The sequence below is a fragment of the Cherax quadricarinatus genome, chromosome 7 (assembly GCF_038502225.1).
Source record: "Cherax quadricarinatus isolate ZL_2023a chromosome 7, ASM3850222v1, whole genome shotgun sequence".
NCBI classification, from domain to species: Eukaryota; Metazoa; Arthropoda; class Malacostraca; order Decapoda; family Parastacidae; genus Cherax; species Cherax quadricarinatus.
Window position 1 is genome coordinate 2,637,366 of NC_091298.1, and position 17,737 is coordinate 2,655,102.

At 36.6% G+C, this 17,737-nt stretch overlaps 2 protein-coding genes across 4 annotated transcripts in view; one reads left to right on the top strand and one right to left on the bottom strand.

Moving 5' to 3' along the window:
- Nucleotides 1-17,737, bottom strand: part of LOC128687012 (mucosa-associated lymphoid tissue lymphoma translocation protein 1) — a 574,887-nt gene that overhangs the window by 141,560 nt on the left and 415,590 nt on the right. The gene's annotated exons all lie outside the window — the stretch shown is intronic.
- E(Pc) (Enhancer of Polycomb) overlaps nt 1-17,737 on the top strand; it is a 147,045-nt gene that overhangs the window by 50,050 nt on the left and 79,258 nt on the right. For 2 of the 3 annotated variants that reach the window (XM_053773901.2, XM_053773902.2), the window contains exon 1: nt 9,875-10,287. The exons of the other annotated variant lie outside the window; for it this stretch is intronic. In XM_053773901.2, coding sequence (XP_053629876.1) covers nt 10,141-10,287 — 147 coding nt within the window. In that variant the 5' untranslated portion in view covers nt 9,875-10,140. Of the gene's footprint in view, nt 1-9,874; nt 10,288-17,737 lie in introns of those variants that run through there. 3 annotated transcript variants of the gene reach the window in all.

A 17,737-nucleotide genomic window follows, 5' to 3' on the forward strand; every position in this document is an offset into this window, starting at 1 on the left:
ACTGGTTAGAAACAAGGCATCGCTGGTTAGAAACAAGGCATCACTGGTTAGAAACAAGGCATCACTGGTAAGAAACAATGGATCACTGGTTAGAAACAAGGCATCGTTGGTTAGAAACAAGGCATCACTGGTTAGAAATAAGGCATCACTGGTTAGAAACAAGGCATCGCTGGTTAGAAACAAGGCATCACTGGTTAGAAATAAGGCATCACTGGTTAGAAACAAGGCATCGCTGGTTAGAAACAAGGCATCACTGGTTAGAAATAAGGCATCACTGGTAAGAAACAAGGCATTGGTAGTAAGAAACAAGGCATCACTGGTTAGAAAGAAGGCATCACTGGTTAGAAACAAGGCATCGCTGGATAGAAACAAGGCATCACTGGTAAGAAACAAGGCATCACTGGTTAGAAACAAGGCATCGCTGGTTAGAAACAAGTCATCACTGGTTAGAAACAAGGCATCACTGGTAAGAAACAAGGCATCGCTAGTAAGAAACAAGGCATCACTGGTTAGAAACAAGGCATCGCTGTTTAGAAACAAGTCATCACTGGTTAGAAACAAGGCATCACTGGTAAGAAACAAGGCATCGCTAGTAAGAAACAAGGCATCACTGGTTAGAAACAAGGCATCGCTAGTAAGAAACAAGGCATCACTGGTAAGAAACAAGGCACCGCTAGTAAGAAACAAGGCATCACTGGTAAGAAACAAGGCATCACTGGTAAGAAACAAGGCATCGCTAGTAAGAAACAAGGCATCACTGGTTAGAAATAAGGCATCACTGGTTAGAAACAAGGCATCACTGGTTAGAAACAAGGCATCACTGGTAAGAAATAAGGCATCGCTAGTAAGAAACAAGGCATCACTGGTAAGAAACAAGGCACCGCTAGTAAGAAACAAGGCATCACTGGTAAGAAACAAGGCATCGCTAGTAAGAAACAAGGCATCACTGGTAAGAAACAAGGCATCGCTAGTAAGAAACAAGGCATCACTGGTAAGAAACAAGGCATCACTGGTTAGAAACAAGGCATCGCTAGTAAGAAACAAGGCATCACTGGTAAGAAACAAGACATCGCTAGTAAGAAACAAGGCATCACTGGTAAGAAACAAGACATCGCTAGTAAGAAACAAGGCATCACTGCTTAGAAACAAGGCATCGCTAGTAAGAAACAAGGCATCACTGGTTAGAAACAAGGCATCGCTAGTAAAAAACAAGGCATCACTGGTAAGAAACAAGACATCGCTAGTAAGAAACAAGGCATCACTGGTAAGAAACAAGGCATCGCTAGTAAGAAACAAGGCATCACTGGTTAGAAACAAGACATCGCTGGTTAGAAACAAGGCATCGCTGGTTAGAAACAAGACATCGCTGGTTAGAAACAAGGATACTTTTATTAGTGTTATTATAGTTAGTGCTAGGAATGTTAGTGCTAGTATTACTGGTTTGTTTATTATTTCTTCTTACAAACTATCAGTGACCAATCTCTTATACAGATTCCATCACTACCTATATATTAATGATTATACTGACATATTAAATATAAATGCACGATCAATATCTTTGATATGAGAGCATAAATTATAAGTAACCTAGGTAGGTTATGTGGACTATAGTGAAGTCTGGCAGCCTCATCTGGCAGTCTCATCTGGCAGCTTCATCTGGCAGCCTCATCTGGCAGCCTCATCTGGCAGCCTCATCTGCCAGCCTCATCTGCCAGCCTCATCTGCCAGCCTCGTCTGCCAGCCTCATCTGGCAGCCTCCTCTGGCAGCCTCATCTGGCAAACTTCCATATCTGTAGGATGGTGTATGAAGGAGCGCATCCTACTAGGTAAAGTATAACAGTAAAACCATCCTGTGTGAAAATATGACAGATGAACTATGAACATAGGAGCAGGTGTAGCTGGCAGGAACAGACATTTGAGAGAGATCCACAACTCGACCCTCACTACCGTATACAGTTCTAACATACCTGTATCTGGCTACTGACACAAGCAACTAACATTTAATACTCGGAGATTAATTAGACATGGCTTGCAACTGACCTGTCACTTTCCGATACATGGGCACATTTGAAGTCAAGAAGTAAGGCAAATAGTGTAGTTTGCAGGGTGGAAGTCTAGTTGCTGATGCATGATTTTAGTTTGTATCCAGGAGCCATGAGTACCTGAGGCACTACTAGCTCCAACAGTGATGTAATGATCACAAGTCATCAATATATGTGGACCCCCGCATAACGATTACCTCCGAATGTGACCAATAATGTAAGTATATTTATGTAAGTGCGTTTGTATGTGTATGTTTGGGGGTCTGAAATGGACTAATCTACTTCACAATATTTCTTATGGGAACAAATTCGGTCAGTACTGGCACCTGAACATACTTCTGGAGTGAAAAAATATCGTTAACCGGGGGTCCACTGTACTTAATTTGTGTGACTGAAGCATCAATACAACTTAAGGCATCATGCTCTAAGATGAAACTCTCATTATAAGCAAGTTATCCTAGGTAATTTACACTATGTATGATAATTGTACTTACGTGTTCCTGTGTCTAAATAAATTGACTAATCTAGTATGGTGCTTCAAGAAATAATTATTTAAGAAAAAAAGGTTATTTGTTAAAAAAGAAAATAGGCTTTAGTTTCATAAAAAATGGTTGAAAATGAATAACAAAAAGGCACAATACCGTGACTGGAACAATACATAAATAATATACCCATATACCCATATGCCTATATACCCATCCTGCTCTCCTTTTCGTTAGAGTGACTTTGTAATTAGTCCAAGTCGGATCGAAACGTCGTCGTAAGCTCCTGTCTTCTATGTGCGGGTTATTTGTGTCTAGTTGAAAATGGTATACACTACCGACAAGTTGAAGAGTAAAACACATGTACAACAGTTGGATATATATTGTTGATTGAAATGTTTCGCCTACACTGTAGACTTCTTCAGTCAAATACAGAGGCAGCAGGTGTAGCAGCAATAATGGTCACATAAAACACACAGTGAGCTGATCTGAGGATAACCCAGTCCAGCACTGACGTATTACCTCCCTGTTGGAGGTGTGACTGACCTCCCCTGACACACTCCGTATACCTCACTCACACCTGCTGCAAGTCTACTCACCTATTTATGGTTCTAGGGGTCGATTCACAACTGGCTTAGCCTCTTCGCTGGTTGCTACTAGGTCTACTCCCTCCCTGCTCCATGAGCTTTATCATACCTCTTCTTAAAGCTATGTATGGGTCCTGCCTCCACTATATCACTCTCCAGATTGTTCCACTTCCTGACAACTTTATGACTGAAGAAATGCTTCCTAACATTCCTGTGACTCATCTAAGTTATAACTTCCTTGTTGCTATGTCAAATCTCTGAAACATTCTGTCCCTTTCCACCCTGTCAATTCTTCTAAATACTGTATATGTCGTTATCATGGTGTCCCTAACCCTCTTGTCCTCCAGTCTCGTCAGTTCGATTTCCCTTAACCTTTCCTCGTAGGACATACCCCTTAGCTCCGGGACTAGCCTTGTTGCAAACCTTTGCACTTTATCTAATTTCTTGACATGTTTGACCAGGTGTGGGCTCCATACTGGTGCTGCATACTCCAGTATGAGCCTGACGTACACGGTGTAGTGTCGTGATTGACTCCTTAGATGTCGAAACGTTATTCTTAGGTTTGCCAGGCGCCCTTATGCTGCAGCAGTTATTTGGTTGATGTGCGCCTCAGGAGATGTGTTCGATGTTATACTCACCCAAAAATCCTTTTCCTTGAGTGAGGTTTACAGCCTTGGGTCTCCTAGCCTGTACTCCATCAGAGGTCTTCTTTTAACCGTCCTCAGTCTTCATGACTGGTGTGACTGATCTCCCCTGACATACTCCAATTTTTATCTAGGTTTGCACGCATAACATACAAAATGATTTATAATATATATATATATATATATATATATATATATATATATATATATATATATATATATATATATATATATATATATATATATATATATATATATATATATATATATATATATATATATATATATATATACAGGCTCTGAACATGTTTGCTCGGATTTCATCCTCTTTTCTGTAACATTGCAAGCTCCTGATTATGTGCTGATCACAACACGAAAGGCCTAGAGCTATCATTCAACTCGTATATGTATATAGGTATATACATATAGGTAGTATATATGGAATATATACACAGGTAGACAAGAGACCTAAGTCAATGGCCTGAACTCTAGGTTGACAACTATTCACATATTGTTATATCTATACTAAACTCTATATAGAGTAAATATAACTCTAAAAATGTATAGTATTATTTGTATATGCATACTTTTCACTCTGATGTACGAGTTAATTGACCTTCTGGCGTTATAAGAACCGTATTTATATATATATAAATATAGTCGTTGTACATCGGCATGCTAATGTTGCCAGGGATAAGATGCATTTACATTTTTCGTTAATATTTTCGTCTTAAATGTTCATGGTCGCATGTGACGATGATGCAATCAAATGTACTAAATTTTCCTAGAGTAATTCGTAGTTATCTATCGCAAGGTTAATTACCATTTGATTAATCCAGTGTTCATATTAAGCGTCTTTAAGTAACTGTCAGTAGTGACCATTCGTATAATATTCATTATGCGACAGTGCAAGAGTATTAAGGGAAAAAATATATTGTTGTAACGACTGGAATGAAAGTAGTCTAAATGTTGTGATAATTTTATGAAGGCCAAAGTAGCTTGCTATCTTACCCGGGGATGCGCACTGGTCCGCTTGATAACTACACCTCCACACACGCTATTTTATTGTCAATTTTGAATGACTGGTCTTAAAGTGTATGTTGTATTACATTGAGCATTGCCTTGCTAGCTTCATGTACTTCTTTTTGTTCAGTGTAATCGGGCGTTTGATGGAGATTCCGTGTAGAAAATTTTCAAGGATTATCGTAGCCTAGGGAGGGAGGCTTCGGGGCTCCACTAGCTTAAAATGTGTTAGCAAATATTCCAATGTTTTGAGGAAATTATTCATATTATCCAAAAATAAAGTAATATTGTCTTCCACAAGTTGCCTTTAAATAATATTCTAAAATCTGTTATGGAAAGTAAAATGATCGGAATGTAATACAAAATACAGGAAAAATGCAAACCTAAATCTATTTTTCTAACCGTGATCACATGACGACTCACGAAAACTCTTGCTGAAGCTTCCACATGTCGCCACATAGATCAACTAATGTATCTAGTAAGGTAAATATTTATAATAAATGACAGCTCTACAATGCATATTTCGAGGACGAATGTACATATCTAGCCGCCTAGAAACTTTAAAACCACTTTGCAAAGAAAACAAGAGTTGCCCTATTGTTTGTTATTGTAAGCAGGTAAATCATTTCATTCATTCTAGATTTGGACCTGTTAAGTTGTTAGTGTTGACTTAATGTTGTTATCTGTGCTCCATGTTATGTGAACAACTCAGGGGGTAATATATTCACTGGCTGGGTAATGAACTGGCCAGGCTAATTGATGAACTAGAATTGTTACAGTCAATTCTCAGTAGACATGTCTGTGAAGATCAGTACGGTCAAGACTCAGTAGACATGTCTGTGAAGATCAGTACGGTCAAGACTCAGTAGACATGTCTGTGAAGATCAGTACGGTCAAGACTCAGTAGACATGTCTGTGAAGATCAGTACGGTCAAGACTCAGTAGACATGTCTGTGAAGATCAGTACGGTCAAGACTCAGTAGACATGTCTGTGAAGATCAGTACGGTCAAGACTCAGTAGACATGTCTGTGAAGATCAGTACGGTCAAGACTCAGTAGACATGTCTGTGAAGATCAGTACGGTCAAGACTACGCAGGAGCCACAACATATCTATGACACATACAGTAACACACTCCTGGGTGCCACTAGTGCCTGACTTCAGCTGGGGCTACAAGTGTCTCTGTGAGTGTGTGCACCACCGGATGATGTAGACACAACCAAGCATAATCCTTGCTATAAGAACTACTGTCACACCCTGCGTTACTGTGTGCTGGAATATAACAATATATGTGAATTCCTAGAGACAATTTACTAGCAGATGTTCAAGAAACATTAAAGTATTTTATTCCTAGTGCGATGCTACCAGCCATTCTGGCAAAAAATACTCAGATTTTTTTCCTGTTGTAAATATAGCTAGGCTGTAGTGCTTTGTGACTCAATACTAGACTGTAGACTCGTTATCATAGTTATAAATTGGGTAAATAGTTCATGACCATTGTAATTTGCTTAGCAAACACAAATGTTGGGGCACATATAATGGGCCCAGTCCTTGGACCCATTATGTGCCTCTGTGATTCTGGACTACTACCCACAGGACACAGGATGAGTATAGGGTGACTACTGCCCACTGGATGGTTATATACTTGAAGTTTATATGATAATAAAACTTATTAGACATGCCTGTATATATCGGTACGGTTAAGCCATAGTAGACGTGTGTGTTAGTAAGTTTATTCAGGTATACACAAATACAGTTACATAGAATTATCATACATATCAGCATATGTGTAGAGGACCTGGGATAACCCAAAAAAGTCAGAGTGACATTTCCATTGGGGTCCTTTTACCTTATTATTATAATATAAAGGTTATAATATTTTCTTATTATTCTGCAATGAAGATAACATCTTATTATCATACTAAAAAGACTATCTACTACACCAAGGTCATTAAGACTATCTACAATACGAGGGTCATTACTAGGAATAATGTAAAATTTACACGTGTGTTAGCTAAAAAATAGAAAATCATTCCCCTCCCTTTCTGTAGCTACATTCATCAGACACCTTTTGGCACTCTTCTTGAACTGGTTCATGCTATGACTGACTTTGACATGTGCGGGTAGTCTGTTCCATTCCTTTATTGCTGTACAATAAAAGGTGTTTGAAGCCTGGCCAATGACTGTGGGTACTACAAAGTTGTGCTCTCTCCCCCTGGTACTATGATTGCTTTGGTTCCCAACCTTGACAATGTCGATACTGTTATGCTCCGAAGACATGTCTGTGAATATATGTAAGTACCATGTTCAGTACATGTCTTTAAATACCAGTATGACCAAGACTGAGTGTGGACCTTATTAATAATATAGTCAAATCTGTAGCACGTATGATATTACGACAATTTGTTAATAGTATCGCGATACCGACAGGTTCATGAATAAGACACATGTGCAACACTTTGGTACCAATTTTCTCAACTCATTCGACCGAAGAAGCCTACTGGGGAGGCGGAACGTTACGGAAATACAGATCCCAAGACACTGCACGTGTCCCAATCACCAGTTTATTAATAGGCGGGACTGAGCATAAATAAATAATATACTTAATGGAACAAGTGTATCCAGATTCCAATCAACACTATGTAAAATATAATGCTAAAATTTATCCATCCTCAAAAAAAAAAAAAAATTGCTGAGTGCCAATGGTATTCTTTGTCTTATCTGATCGTCACAGCGTTGTGGTTACCTGGAGAGGGTTTCGGGGGTCAACGCCCCCGCAGCTTGGTCTGAGACCAGGCCTCATGGTGGATCAGGGTCTGATCAACCTGGCTGTTACTGCTGGCCGCACGCAAGCTGACGTACGAACCACAGCCCGGTTGGTTAGGTACTGACTTTAGGTGCCTGTCCAGTGACTTCTTGAAGACAGCCAGGGGTCTATTGGTAATCCCCCTTATGCATGCTGGGAGGCAGTTGAACAGTCTTGGGCTCCTGACACTTATTGTGTTGTCTCTCACTGTACTCGGGGCGCCCCTGCTTTTCATCGGGGGAAAGTTCTTGTGTAGTTTTGTAACATGTGACACTTTTTGTATCCGATAAACCTCATACAACATAGTCATGTTCAACATAGTCATGTTCAACATAGTCATGTTCAACATAGTCATGTTCAACATAGTCATGTTCAACATAGCTCCCACATATTCTAACCCTAACCAACCGATGTCGAGTATTTTAAAATTATTGTTTCAGTCTGCTGTTCTTCTATGTAATTATAAATGCGTAAAATATCTGAAATATTTTTTCTTGGGAAGGTTAGTCAGGAAACAGGACCAAGTGTTTACTGACGCGGGTCTTAGTCTTATGATGACCCACACCTGGAGCTTTTGGTTATCTGACCGAGGCCTTCCACTGGCTTACCCCTCCACCCCATTAAAAATTATGGTCATAGTTGTAACCATGTTTTAAGACTATTTTTGTTGCAAAGAAAAAAAATGTGGTAAATATTGAATTCAAGTCGTGGTCAGAGCTCAGGTATGATATTATGTAAAATACAAACTAATATTATGTAAACAAAGGCGCGCCAATCCCATATCTACTACTGGCGGAGTAAGGTTAAGTTACGTTAGGTTACTTTAGGTTGGGTTAGATTAAACATTTTAAAGAGTAAATTGAATATTGGCAGGCAGGGTCAGACTCTCCAGACAAGTCTGTGGACATAGGTACAGTAGACATGTTTGTGAAGATAGGTACAGTAGACATGCCTGTGAAGATAGGTACAGTAGACATGCCTGTGAAGATAGGTACAGTAGACATGCCTGTGAAGATAGGTACAGTAGACATGCCTGTGAAGATAGGTACAGTAGACATGCCTGTGAAGATAGGTACAGTAGACATGCCTGTGAAGATAGGTACAGTAGACATGCCTGTGAAGATAGGTACAGTAGACATGTTTGTGAAGATACGTGCAACAGACATGTTTGTGAAGATACGTGCAGCAGACATGTCTGTGAAGATACGTATACTAGACATGTCTGTGAAGATAGGTGCAGCAGACATGTCTGTGAAGACAGGTACAGTAGGCATGTCTGTGAAGATAGGTACAGTAGACATGTTTGTAAAGATACGTACAGTAGACATGTCTGTGAAGACAGGTACAGTAGACATGTCTGTGAAGACAGGTGCAGTAGACATGTCTGTAAAGACAGGTACAGTAGACTTATCTGCGACTGAGGTGTATAAATGGAAAACAGGAATAAGTAAAGGGGATGTGAGTGGCGTGCTAAAAATATCAAACCAAGACAGGACTCACAGTAATGGGTTTAGGTTGGAAAAAATTAGAAAGGATATAAGAAACACTGGTTTGGTAATATAGTTGTGGATGAGTGGCCTTTTTCACGGTGTCTGTGAAGATCAGTAGAACCATGAGACAGTACATATATCTAAATACCAGTTGAACCATGAGACACTATACGTCTGAATACCTATGAAGACAGGTAGAACCATGAGACAGTAGAGATACCTATGAAGACAGGTAGAACCATGAGACAGTAGAGATACCCGTGAAGACAGGTAGAACCATGAGACAATAGACATGCCTGTGAAGAAAGGTAGAACCATGATACAGTAGACATGTCTGTGAAGAAAGGTAGAACCATGATACAGTAGACATGCCTGTGAAGAAAGGTAGAACCATGATACAGTAGACATGCCTGTGAAGAAAGGTAGAACCATGATACAGTAGATATGTCTGTGAAGACCAGTAGAACCATTGTACAGTAGACATGTCTGTGAAGACCAGTAGGACCATTATACAGTAGACATGTCTGTGAAGACCAGTAGAACCATTGCACAGTAGACATGTCTGAAGACCAGTAGGACCATTATACAGTAGACATGTCTGTGAAGACCAGTAGAACCATTGTACAGTAGACATGTCTGTGAAGACCAGTAGGACCATTATACAGTAGACATGTCTGTGAAGACCAGTAGAACCATTATACAGTAGACATGTCTGTGAAGACCAGTAGAACCATGATACATTAGAGGTGTGTGAAGTAAGGTACGGTCTAGTATGGTTGCCATTAGTTGCAGTATGAGCCGCGTGATGGCGCTGAGGCGCTAGTGGCGCGCAGAGCGTGGTGTGAAGAACCGCCATGATTGTACTGCGGTTCCTAAGCACCTGAATCAGTGTTTTTTTCTCCAATTAATTCTTTGTGTGTGTTGGAAAGAGAAAACAAGCAAAATGGGCACATCCTAGTTGGTGCCCCCCACAATTTGCGGTGGGCTGTGGCCCACTCAGCCCCCCGTGAAGTAAATTATGAAGTGTTTTGTGGTGGTGGGGGCTTGCTAATATTTGTGCTAGCAAAATGAGCAAGTTTCGTGCGAGGCAGCTCGACGCCTCAAAACCCATCCCTGTGTATATGCAAGAGGATATACCGGACTATGCGGAATTTAACGCCATCAACAGGACGGTGCCGCAGATGCCGACGGGCATGGAAAAGGAGGAAGAAACGGTAAGTGAGGGAGTGAGGGAGGCGCTGCCTGCGCCGCCCGCCGCCATCTTCCCTCCATCACCCGCCAAATTCAAAACCCACAAATTCCTGGAGATGATATTGTCGTATTTTCTCTCTCATTATTCTCATGACAACCTCACATTTACTCCCCTTATGGGTCGTTTGTTGCAAATAATGTTGAAGGAGAGGGTTAAAATAAGTGGTGGGGGTGGAAATGTGTGTTTTAAGTGTTGTGAGAGGTGAGTGGCACTGGCACTATAGACCTATACCAGTGCCACATTCCTGACCTATACTCACACTACACTATTAGTAATAATACATGCTTCTCTCATGCTCTATTTATTTTTTTATTTACAAAGCCATAAAGCTAAAATAAACACATAGATGTGTAGTGTCTGACTTATTTTGGGGTTATCCTAGGTAATTTACACATATAATACTATCTACAAACATTATCTCTCAGTTGTTAAGCATATGTTACTATGTATGATGATTTGTGTAACTGTATTTATGTGTGCCTGTACCTAAATAAACTTACCTCTGGTGCCATATACTTTATTATTGTGCCACTGAAAATCACCTGACACATATCTCTCAGTTTAATTTTCACAGACTTTATTTAGATACATTTGCTCCCTGAATATAAATATTATACATATAAACATTTTGATTGTTTAGTGTTTCTGAACAAGGTCAGCATTAACTTGAGCTACTCAGAAAATCTGGGTTATTATGTAAATTTTCCAACAGTAAGTTGGTTGTGCCTAAAGGAACAAAACTTTTTTTTTGTAATAAATTAACCTAGTCTAACCCAGTCTAACAACACTTAACCTACATTTTGAGTTACATGTAATACTTGGTTAGATCAGGTTAAGTTACATTTGGGTTGGGTTGTTTTGGTTAGGTTACATTAGGCCTTATTTTTCAGTACCAAAAAAAAAAAAAAAATATTCTTCCCTAAGGCCTGAAATATAACCTGCTGTTGCATAACCCATTTAATGTTGAATTTATATACTAAAGAAACAAACAGATAAAGTAAATTTTAAATAAAACCTAGAAAAATAGAATTAAAAATTTACACATAAAACATTGATGTCTCTAAACCCATTTATTATTATACACTGTAAGCTATAAATTATCACATAACTCATCCATTATTTTGAAATTTGCAAAAACAATGATGTCATTGTTTTTTAATACATAAGGAGTGCTCATACATAACATGAAGCTTTTTTTTTTTGGTTCTTATTAATGCAGTAAACTCTCATTATAAAGGACCTCTGTATAATGGACTTTTAAAAGTAAAGGGTAAACGGCACTTTTAACTCCTTTATATCAAAAGTTTATTGAAATATAACTGTAAATTGTGAGTACATAGTATATTAGTATATACTATATTTGGTATACAATAGAGTACTTGGGTGCATTTTTTTTGCTGTTTTCTAACATTATTTGATTGAATAGCCACGCAGACAATGAACCTGTGAGTCTGTTATATTGAGTTTTTACTGCACTGCACCAGGGAATTCTTGGTCCTCTTAAAAAAAAAATTGAAAAATACAAATATTCCAGTAATGGTTCCAAGTCCTTTCTTTATTTTTCTTAGTTCTCAAATTTAGAAGGTCTGAGTCTGAGATGGAGGTGCAGAGGTGATAATTCCTGGAACTAACAAAAGATAACAGATAATGATTATGAATGAGAGAAGCCTCAGATTACTCAACCCACTCACCATATACAACATTTGCTTGCTTAGTATTACAAATGTTTAACACAAAAACATGATTCCTTTGGAATACCACTTGTGACCATTACTCAATGATTATAATAATAATGGTAGTTATAACAATAATTATTAATAGTAATAATTACAGAATTATACCATAGCAAATAATAATAATAATAATGCCAATAATAAGCACAGCAACAGTAATAACTATAATGACTAATAACAACAACAGTAATAATAATAATAATAATAATAATGACTAATAACAGTAATAATAATGACTAATAACTAATAACAATGATGACTAATAATAGTAATAACAATAATGACTAATAACAGTATTAACAATAATGACAAATAACAGTAATAACAATAATTAATAATAATAATAATATTATTAACAGTAATAATATTAGCAACAACAACAACAACAATAATAATAATAATAATAAATAATAATGATAATAAATAATAATAATGCCAATAATAACTAATAACAGTAATAACTAAATAATAATAATAATAATAATAATAATAATAATAATAATAATAATAATAATAATAATAATGCCAGTTAACAATAATAATAATGCCAATAATTAACAACAACAATAATAATAATAATAATAATTATAATTAATGACAACAGTAATAACAATGACAATAATAATAATGCCAATAATAATAACAGTAATAACAATAATGACTAATAACAATAAGAATATAATAATGCCAATAATAATAACAGTAACAATAATGACTAATAGTGACAATAAAGATACATAAAGATAAAGATAAAGGTTTATTTCTTTGTAAAGGTTACAATGTGTAATTACAATTTTGGTTTGCTAAAAGAAAGCCACTATTGTGCCGGGGCATTTCAGGCAGACTAATCCTAATACTGTACATGCACATAGTAACAACTTAAAACTAGACAGATAATAATACACACATAATTGCTACTAAAAACTAGACAAGATAGTAGTGGTTAACTGTATTTATTTATTTATTTATTTATTTATTAATTTATTAATTTGAACATGATACAGAGAAGTACAAAAGAATACAGTTAAGTGCAGCATGCCAAAGCCCCTTGTATGCAGAGCATTATGGGCAGGCTTAAAATTAACTTAAGATTAACTAAGCAAAGATATATTCAGTGGTAAAACATTATTGTAAACAGATAACAATAAAGCACAAATGAGTATTACAAAGACAGGTCATATGGTTGCATGCATTGCTGTACATTCAGTAGAATGGAGTATTCTGTTAGGTAATGTAATTAAAACATAACAAAGTTTGATTGAGTCTCGGGTTAAACATTTTTGTGATACAATTATGAGAAACATTTAAGATACACAATTTATAAGATACAGTTATTCAGTATTTATTTGGTTGTGGATGGGTAAGTGATTTTTGAGAAGAGACTTGAGTTTATAAACAGATAGTGTTTCTTTTATATTTACAGGTAATGAATTCCAGATTTTAGGGCCTTTTATGTGCATTGAATTTTTGCATAGCGTGAGATGGACAGGAGGAACATCAAAGAGTGATCTGTGCTTTGTGTTCTGGTCATGTGTTCTGTTGAGGTTGGTAAGGAGACGTTTGAGAGGAGGGTTTATATCCGAGTTAAGTGTTCTATGTATGTAATAGGTGCAGTAATAAGTATGGATATTTTGTATGGTGAGTAGGTTTAGAGTTTTGAATATTGGTGGAGTGTGCTGTCTAGAGTTTTGAATATTGGTGGAGTGTGCTGTCTGTAGTGGGAATTTGTTATCATTCTGACTGCAGCCTTTTGTTGGGTAATTAGTGGTCTGAGATGGGTTATTGTTGTTGAGCCCCATGCACATTTTTATTTAATCTTAATGCTAATGCTAGGTAGTCAAGGTAGAGGTTTTTAAGAATAATAATAATGAAGTTGCACATAATAAAAACAGTAGTACAAATAATGGTTCAGGCAGTAATATTTCATGGACTGACAGAAGTTTAAAAGCCTAGAGGTCACATAATATAACTAATTAGCATTTGTTTTGGTTGACTTGCTTAATATTGAGAGATAAGATGATTTTTTAGCAAAGTTCTAAATTTATAAGTATTCAGGGGATCCTTTACTGGTTCCGGTACCGAGTTCCAGATCTTCGGGCCCATTATGTGCATAGCATTTATGCATAGTGTAAGGCTGACACTGGGGATGTTGAAGAGTGCCCTATGTCTTGTATTGTGACTGCATTCTGTTCTAACTGTCAAGGAGGAGTTTAAGTGGAGGGCTTATAGTGGAATTTAATGTTCTGTATATGTAGAAGGCAAAATAATATGAGTGTATGTCTCGTATATTTAGCAAATTTGGGCTTTTGAAAAGTGGTGGGGTGTGCTGTCTAGCACAGGAGCTGGTAATCATCTGCACAGCAGCTTTTTGTTGGGTTATTAAAGGTTTAAGGTGGTTGGCTGTGGTTGATTCCCAGGCACAAATACCATAATAATAATAATAATGATAATAATAATAATAATAATAATAATAATAATAATAATAATAATAATAATGATATAATAATAATGATAATAATAAAGTTGTTTGATACAAATGTGTCTTACATGGTAGATCTCATATTTATGCAAGGCATTCGAAGCAGACTTATGCTAAAAAAAAAACTAGTAGAACAGTGGTACATATACAGTAGTAGATATACTTATCACAGAATATTTAAATACAGTTACAAATGCTTTGCAAAATACTAAAACTGTTCTGATGTCACATATGAACATACGATATAGTACATACACTATAGTCATACAGTGGAGATGTTGTTATCCAGATATACAGGTAATTTATTTGCAGTAAATTCGGTATGGTTATACTTTTTTTGAAAATTATTATATGATGATTACATAACTGACGTAAAGCCCATAATAAGCACAGAATTTCTAGCAGAATTTAGGCAATTCAGACACATACCCTTGTACACAGTTTAAATAAAAGTTTGGAGTGCTATGAAATTCCAGAATTTAACATATTATGTATGTATGATAGGGAGACTAATATACAAAAATTTATTGTTTAAACACACACATAAAGAATAGCAACTAATGTGGTAATCAGAATTTTGAAATCATCTAATATAGGACTAATCCTAACAAATAAATCGAGAAGTACACATGAACATTCACAAAATTAAAAATATAAATGTGAAAATGTAATGCTGTCAGAAATATGGGCGAGATGCCAGCAAAACTAAGGTCTTGTATATGGGCACTGTACAGTGTATTGAAGGGTAAATATTGTGTTATGATGATTTTTTTTTTTTAACAAGTCCGCCGACTCCCACTGAAGCAGGGTGACCCAAAAAGAAAGAAAATCCCCAAAAAGAAAATACTTTCATCATCATTCAACACTTTCACCTCACTCACACACAATCACTGTTTTTGCAGAGGTGCTCAGACTACAACAGTTTAGAAGCATCTACATATAAAGATACACAAACATATCCCTCCAAACTGCCAATATCCCGAACCCCTCCTTTAAAGTGCAGGCATTGTATTTCCCATTTCCAGGACTTAAGTCCGGCTATATAAAAATAACTGGTTTCCCTGAATCCCTTCACTAAATATTACCCTGCTCTCACTCCATGCTTTATTCTGCTAAATTTTGTAGACCCTATATATGTCGATGATAATTTTGCATAAAATAAAATATAAAGTTCATAGTGTAACTATTAAATTTTTCATAAAAATTGCGATGATAATTTTCGGTAAGCAATAAATTTACAGTAGTGAATTACTTGCTTTGCAGAATGAGTCCTCGTGACATTATAGGGAGAGTGTTTGTCATATTGGCGGTCAAGTGTATTCTTGTGATGGTGTGTTTGTTTTGTGTTGCAACAAAGCAATGTATATTTGAAGTATTATTCTATACAATATCAATAATAATAATACAAGAACAATGTACCAGTTTAATATGTACTTGTATAGTGTAATAATTCTGAAATGGGGAGACATGAATTATTTATTTGTAATGTGTTCACTTCATAGATATACACTTCATACATATACATTTCATAGATATACATATCATAGATATACATTTCATAGATATACATTTCATAGATATTCACTTTATAGATATTTATTTCATAGATATGCACTAAATAACTTATTACAGGATATAAATACACTGAGGTGCATTTGTGTATGCAGCCTTAATGACCTTGGTTTAGGCAATGGGCTTTAAACCCCATTAACAAACTTATCATTATCAAAAGACTCTCTCCATTCAGGAGAGTCATTTCTCTGAACGAATCTGCCTTGAATTCTTATTTACTTTTGGAACATTGCAAGCTTCTGATGACATGTTGATTGCAACACAAAAGGCATACATACATACATTTATATAATATATATATATATATATATATATATATATATATATATATATATATATATATATATATATATATATATATATATATATATATATATATATATATATAGGTAGTAGGTTGGTAGACAGCAACCACCCAGGGAAGTACTACCATCCTGCCAGATGACTGTGAAACAAAAACCTGTAACTGTTTTGCATGATGGTAGGATTGCTGGTTTCTTTTTCTGTCTCATAAACATGCTAAGATAACAGGGATATCTTGCTACTCCTACTTACACTTTGGTCACACTTCACAGAAACGCACATGCATATATATATATACATACATCTAGGTTTTTCTCCTTTTTCTAAATAGCTCTTGTTCTTTTTATTTCTTCTATTGTCCATGGGGAAGTGGAAAAGAATCTTTCCTCCGTAAGCCATGCGTGTCGTATGAGGCGACTAAAATGCCGGGAGCAATGGGCTAGTAACCCCTTCTCCTGTATACAATTACTAAAAAAGAGAAGAAGAAAAACTTTATAAAACTGGGTTGCTTAAATGTGCGTGGATGTAGTGCGGATGACAAGAAACAGATGATTGCTGATGTTATGAATGAAAAGAAGTTGGATGTCCTGGCCCTAAGCGAAACAAAGCTGAAGGGGGTAGGAGAGTTTCAGTGGGGGGAAATAAATGGGATTAAATCTGGAGTATCTGAGAGAGTTAGAGCAAAGGAAGGGGTAGCAGTAATGTTAAATGATCAGTTATGGAAGGAGAAAAGAGAATATGAATGTGTAAATTCAAGAATTATGTGGATTAAAGTAAAGGTTGGATGCGAGAAGTGGGTCATAATAAGCGTGTATGCACCTGGAGAAGAGAGGAATGCAGAGGAGAGAGAGAGATTTTGGGAGATGTTAAGTGAATGTATAGGAGCCTTTGAACCAAGTGAGAGAGTAATTGTGGTAGGGGACTTGAATGCTAAAGTAGGAGAAACTTTTAGAGAGGGTGTGGTAGGTAAGTTTGGGGTGCCAGGTGTAAATGATAATGGGAGCCCTTTGATTGAACTTTGTATAGAAAGGGGTTTAGTTATAGGTAATACATATTTTAAGAAAAAGAGGATAAATAAGTATACACGATATGATGTAGGGCGAAATGACAGTAGTTTGTTGGATTATGTATTGGTAGATAAAAGACTGTTGAGTAGACTTCAGGATGTACATGTTTATAGAGGGGCCACAGATATATCAGATCACTTTCTAGTTGTAGCTACACTGAGAGTAAAAGGTAGATGGGATACAAGGAGAATAGAAGCATCAGGGAAGAGAGAGGTGAAGGTTTATAAACTAAAAGAGGAGGCAGTTAGGGTAAGATAT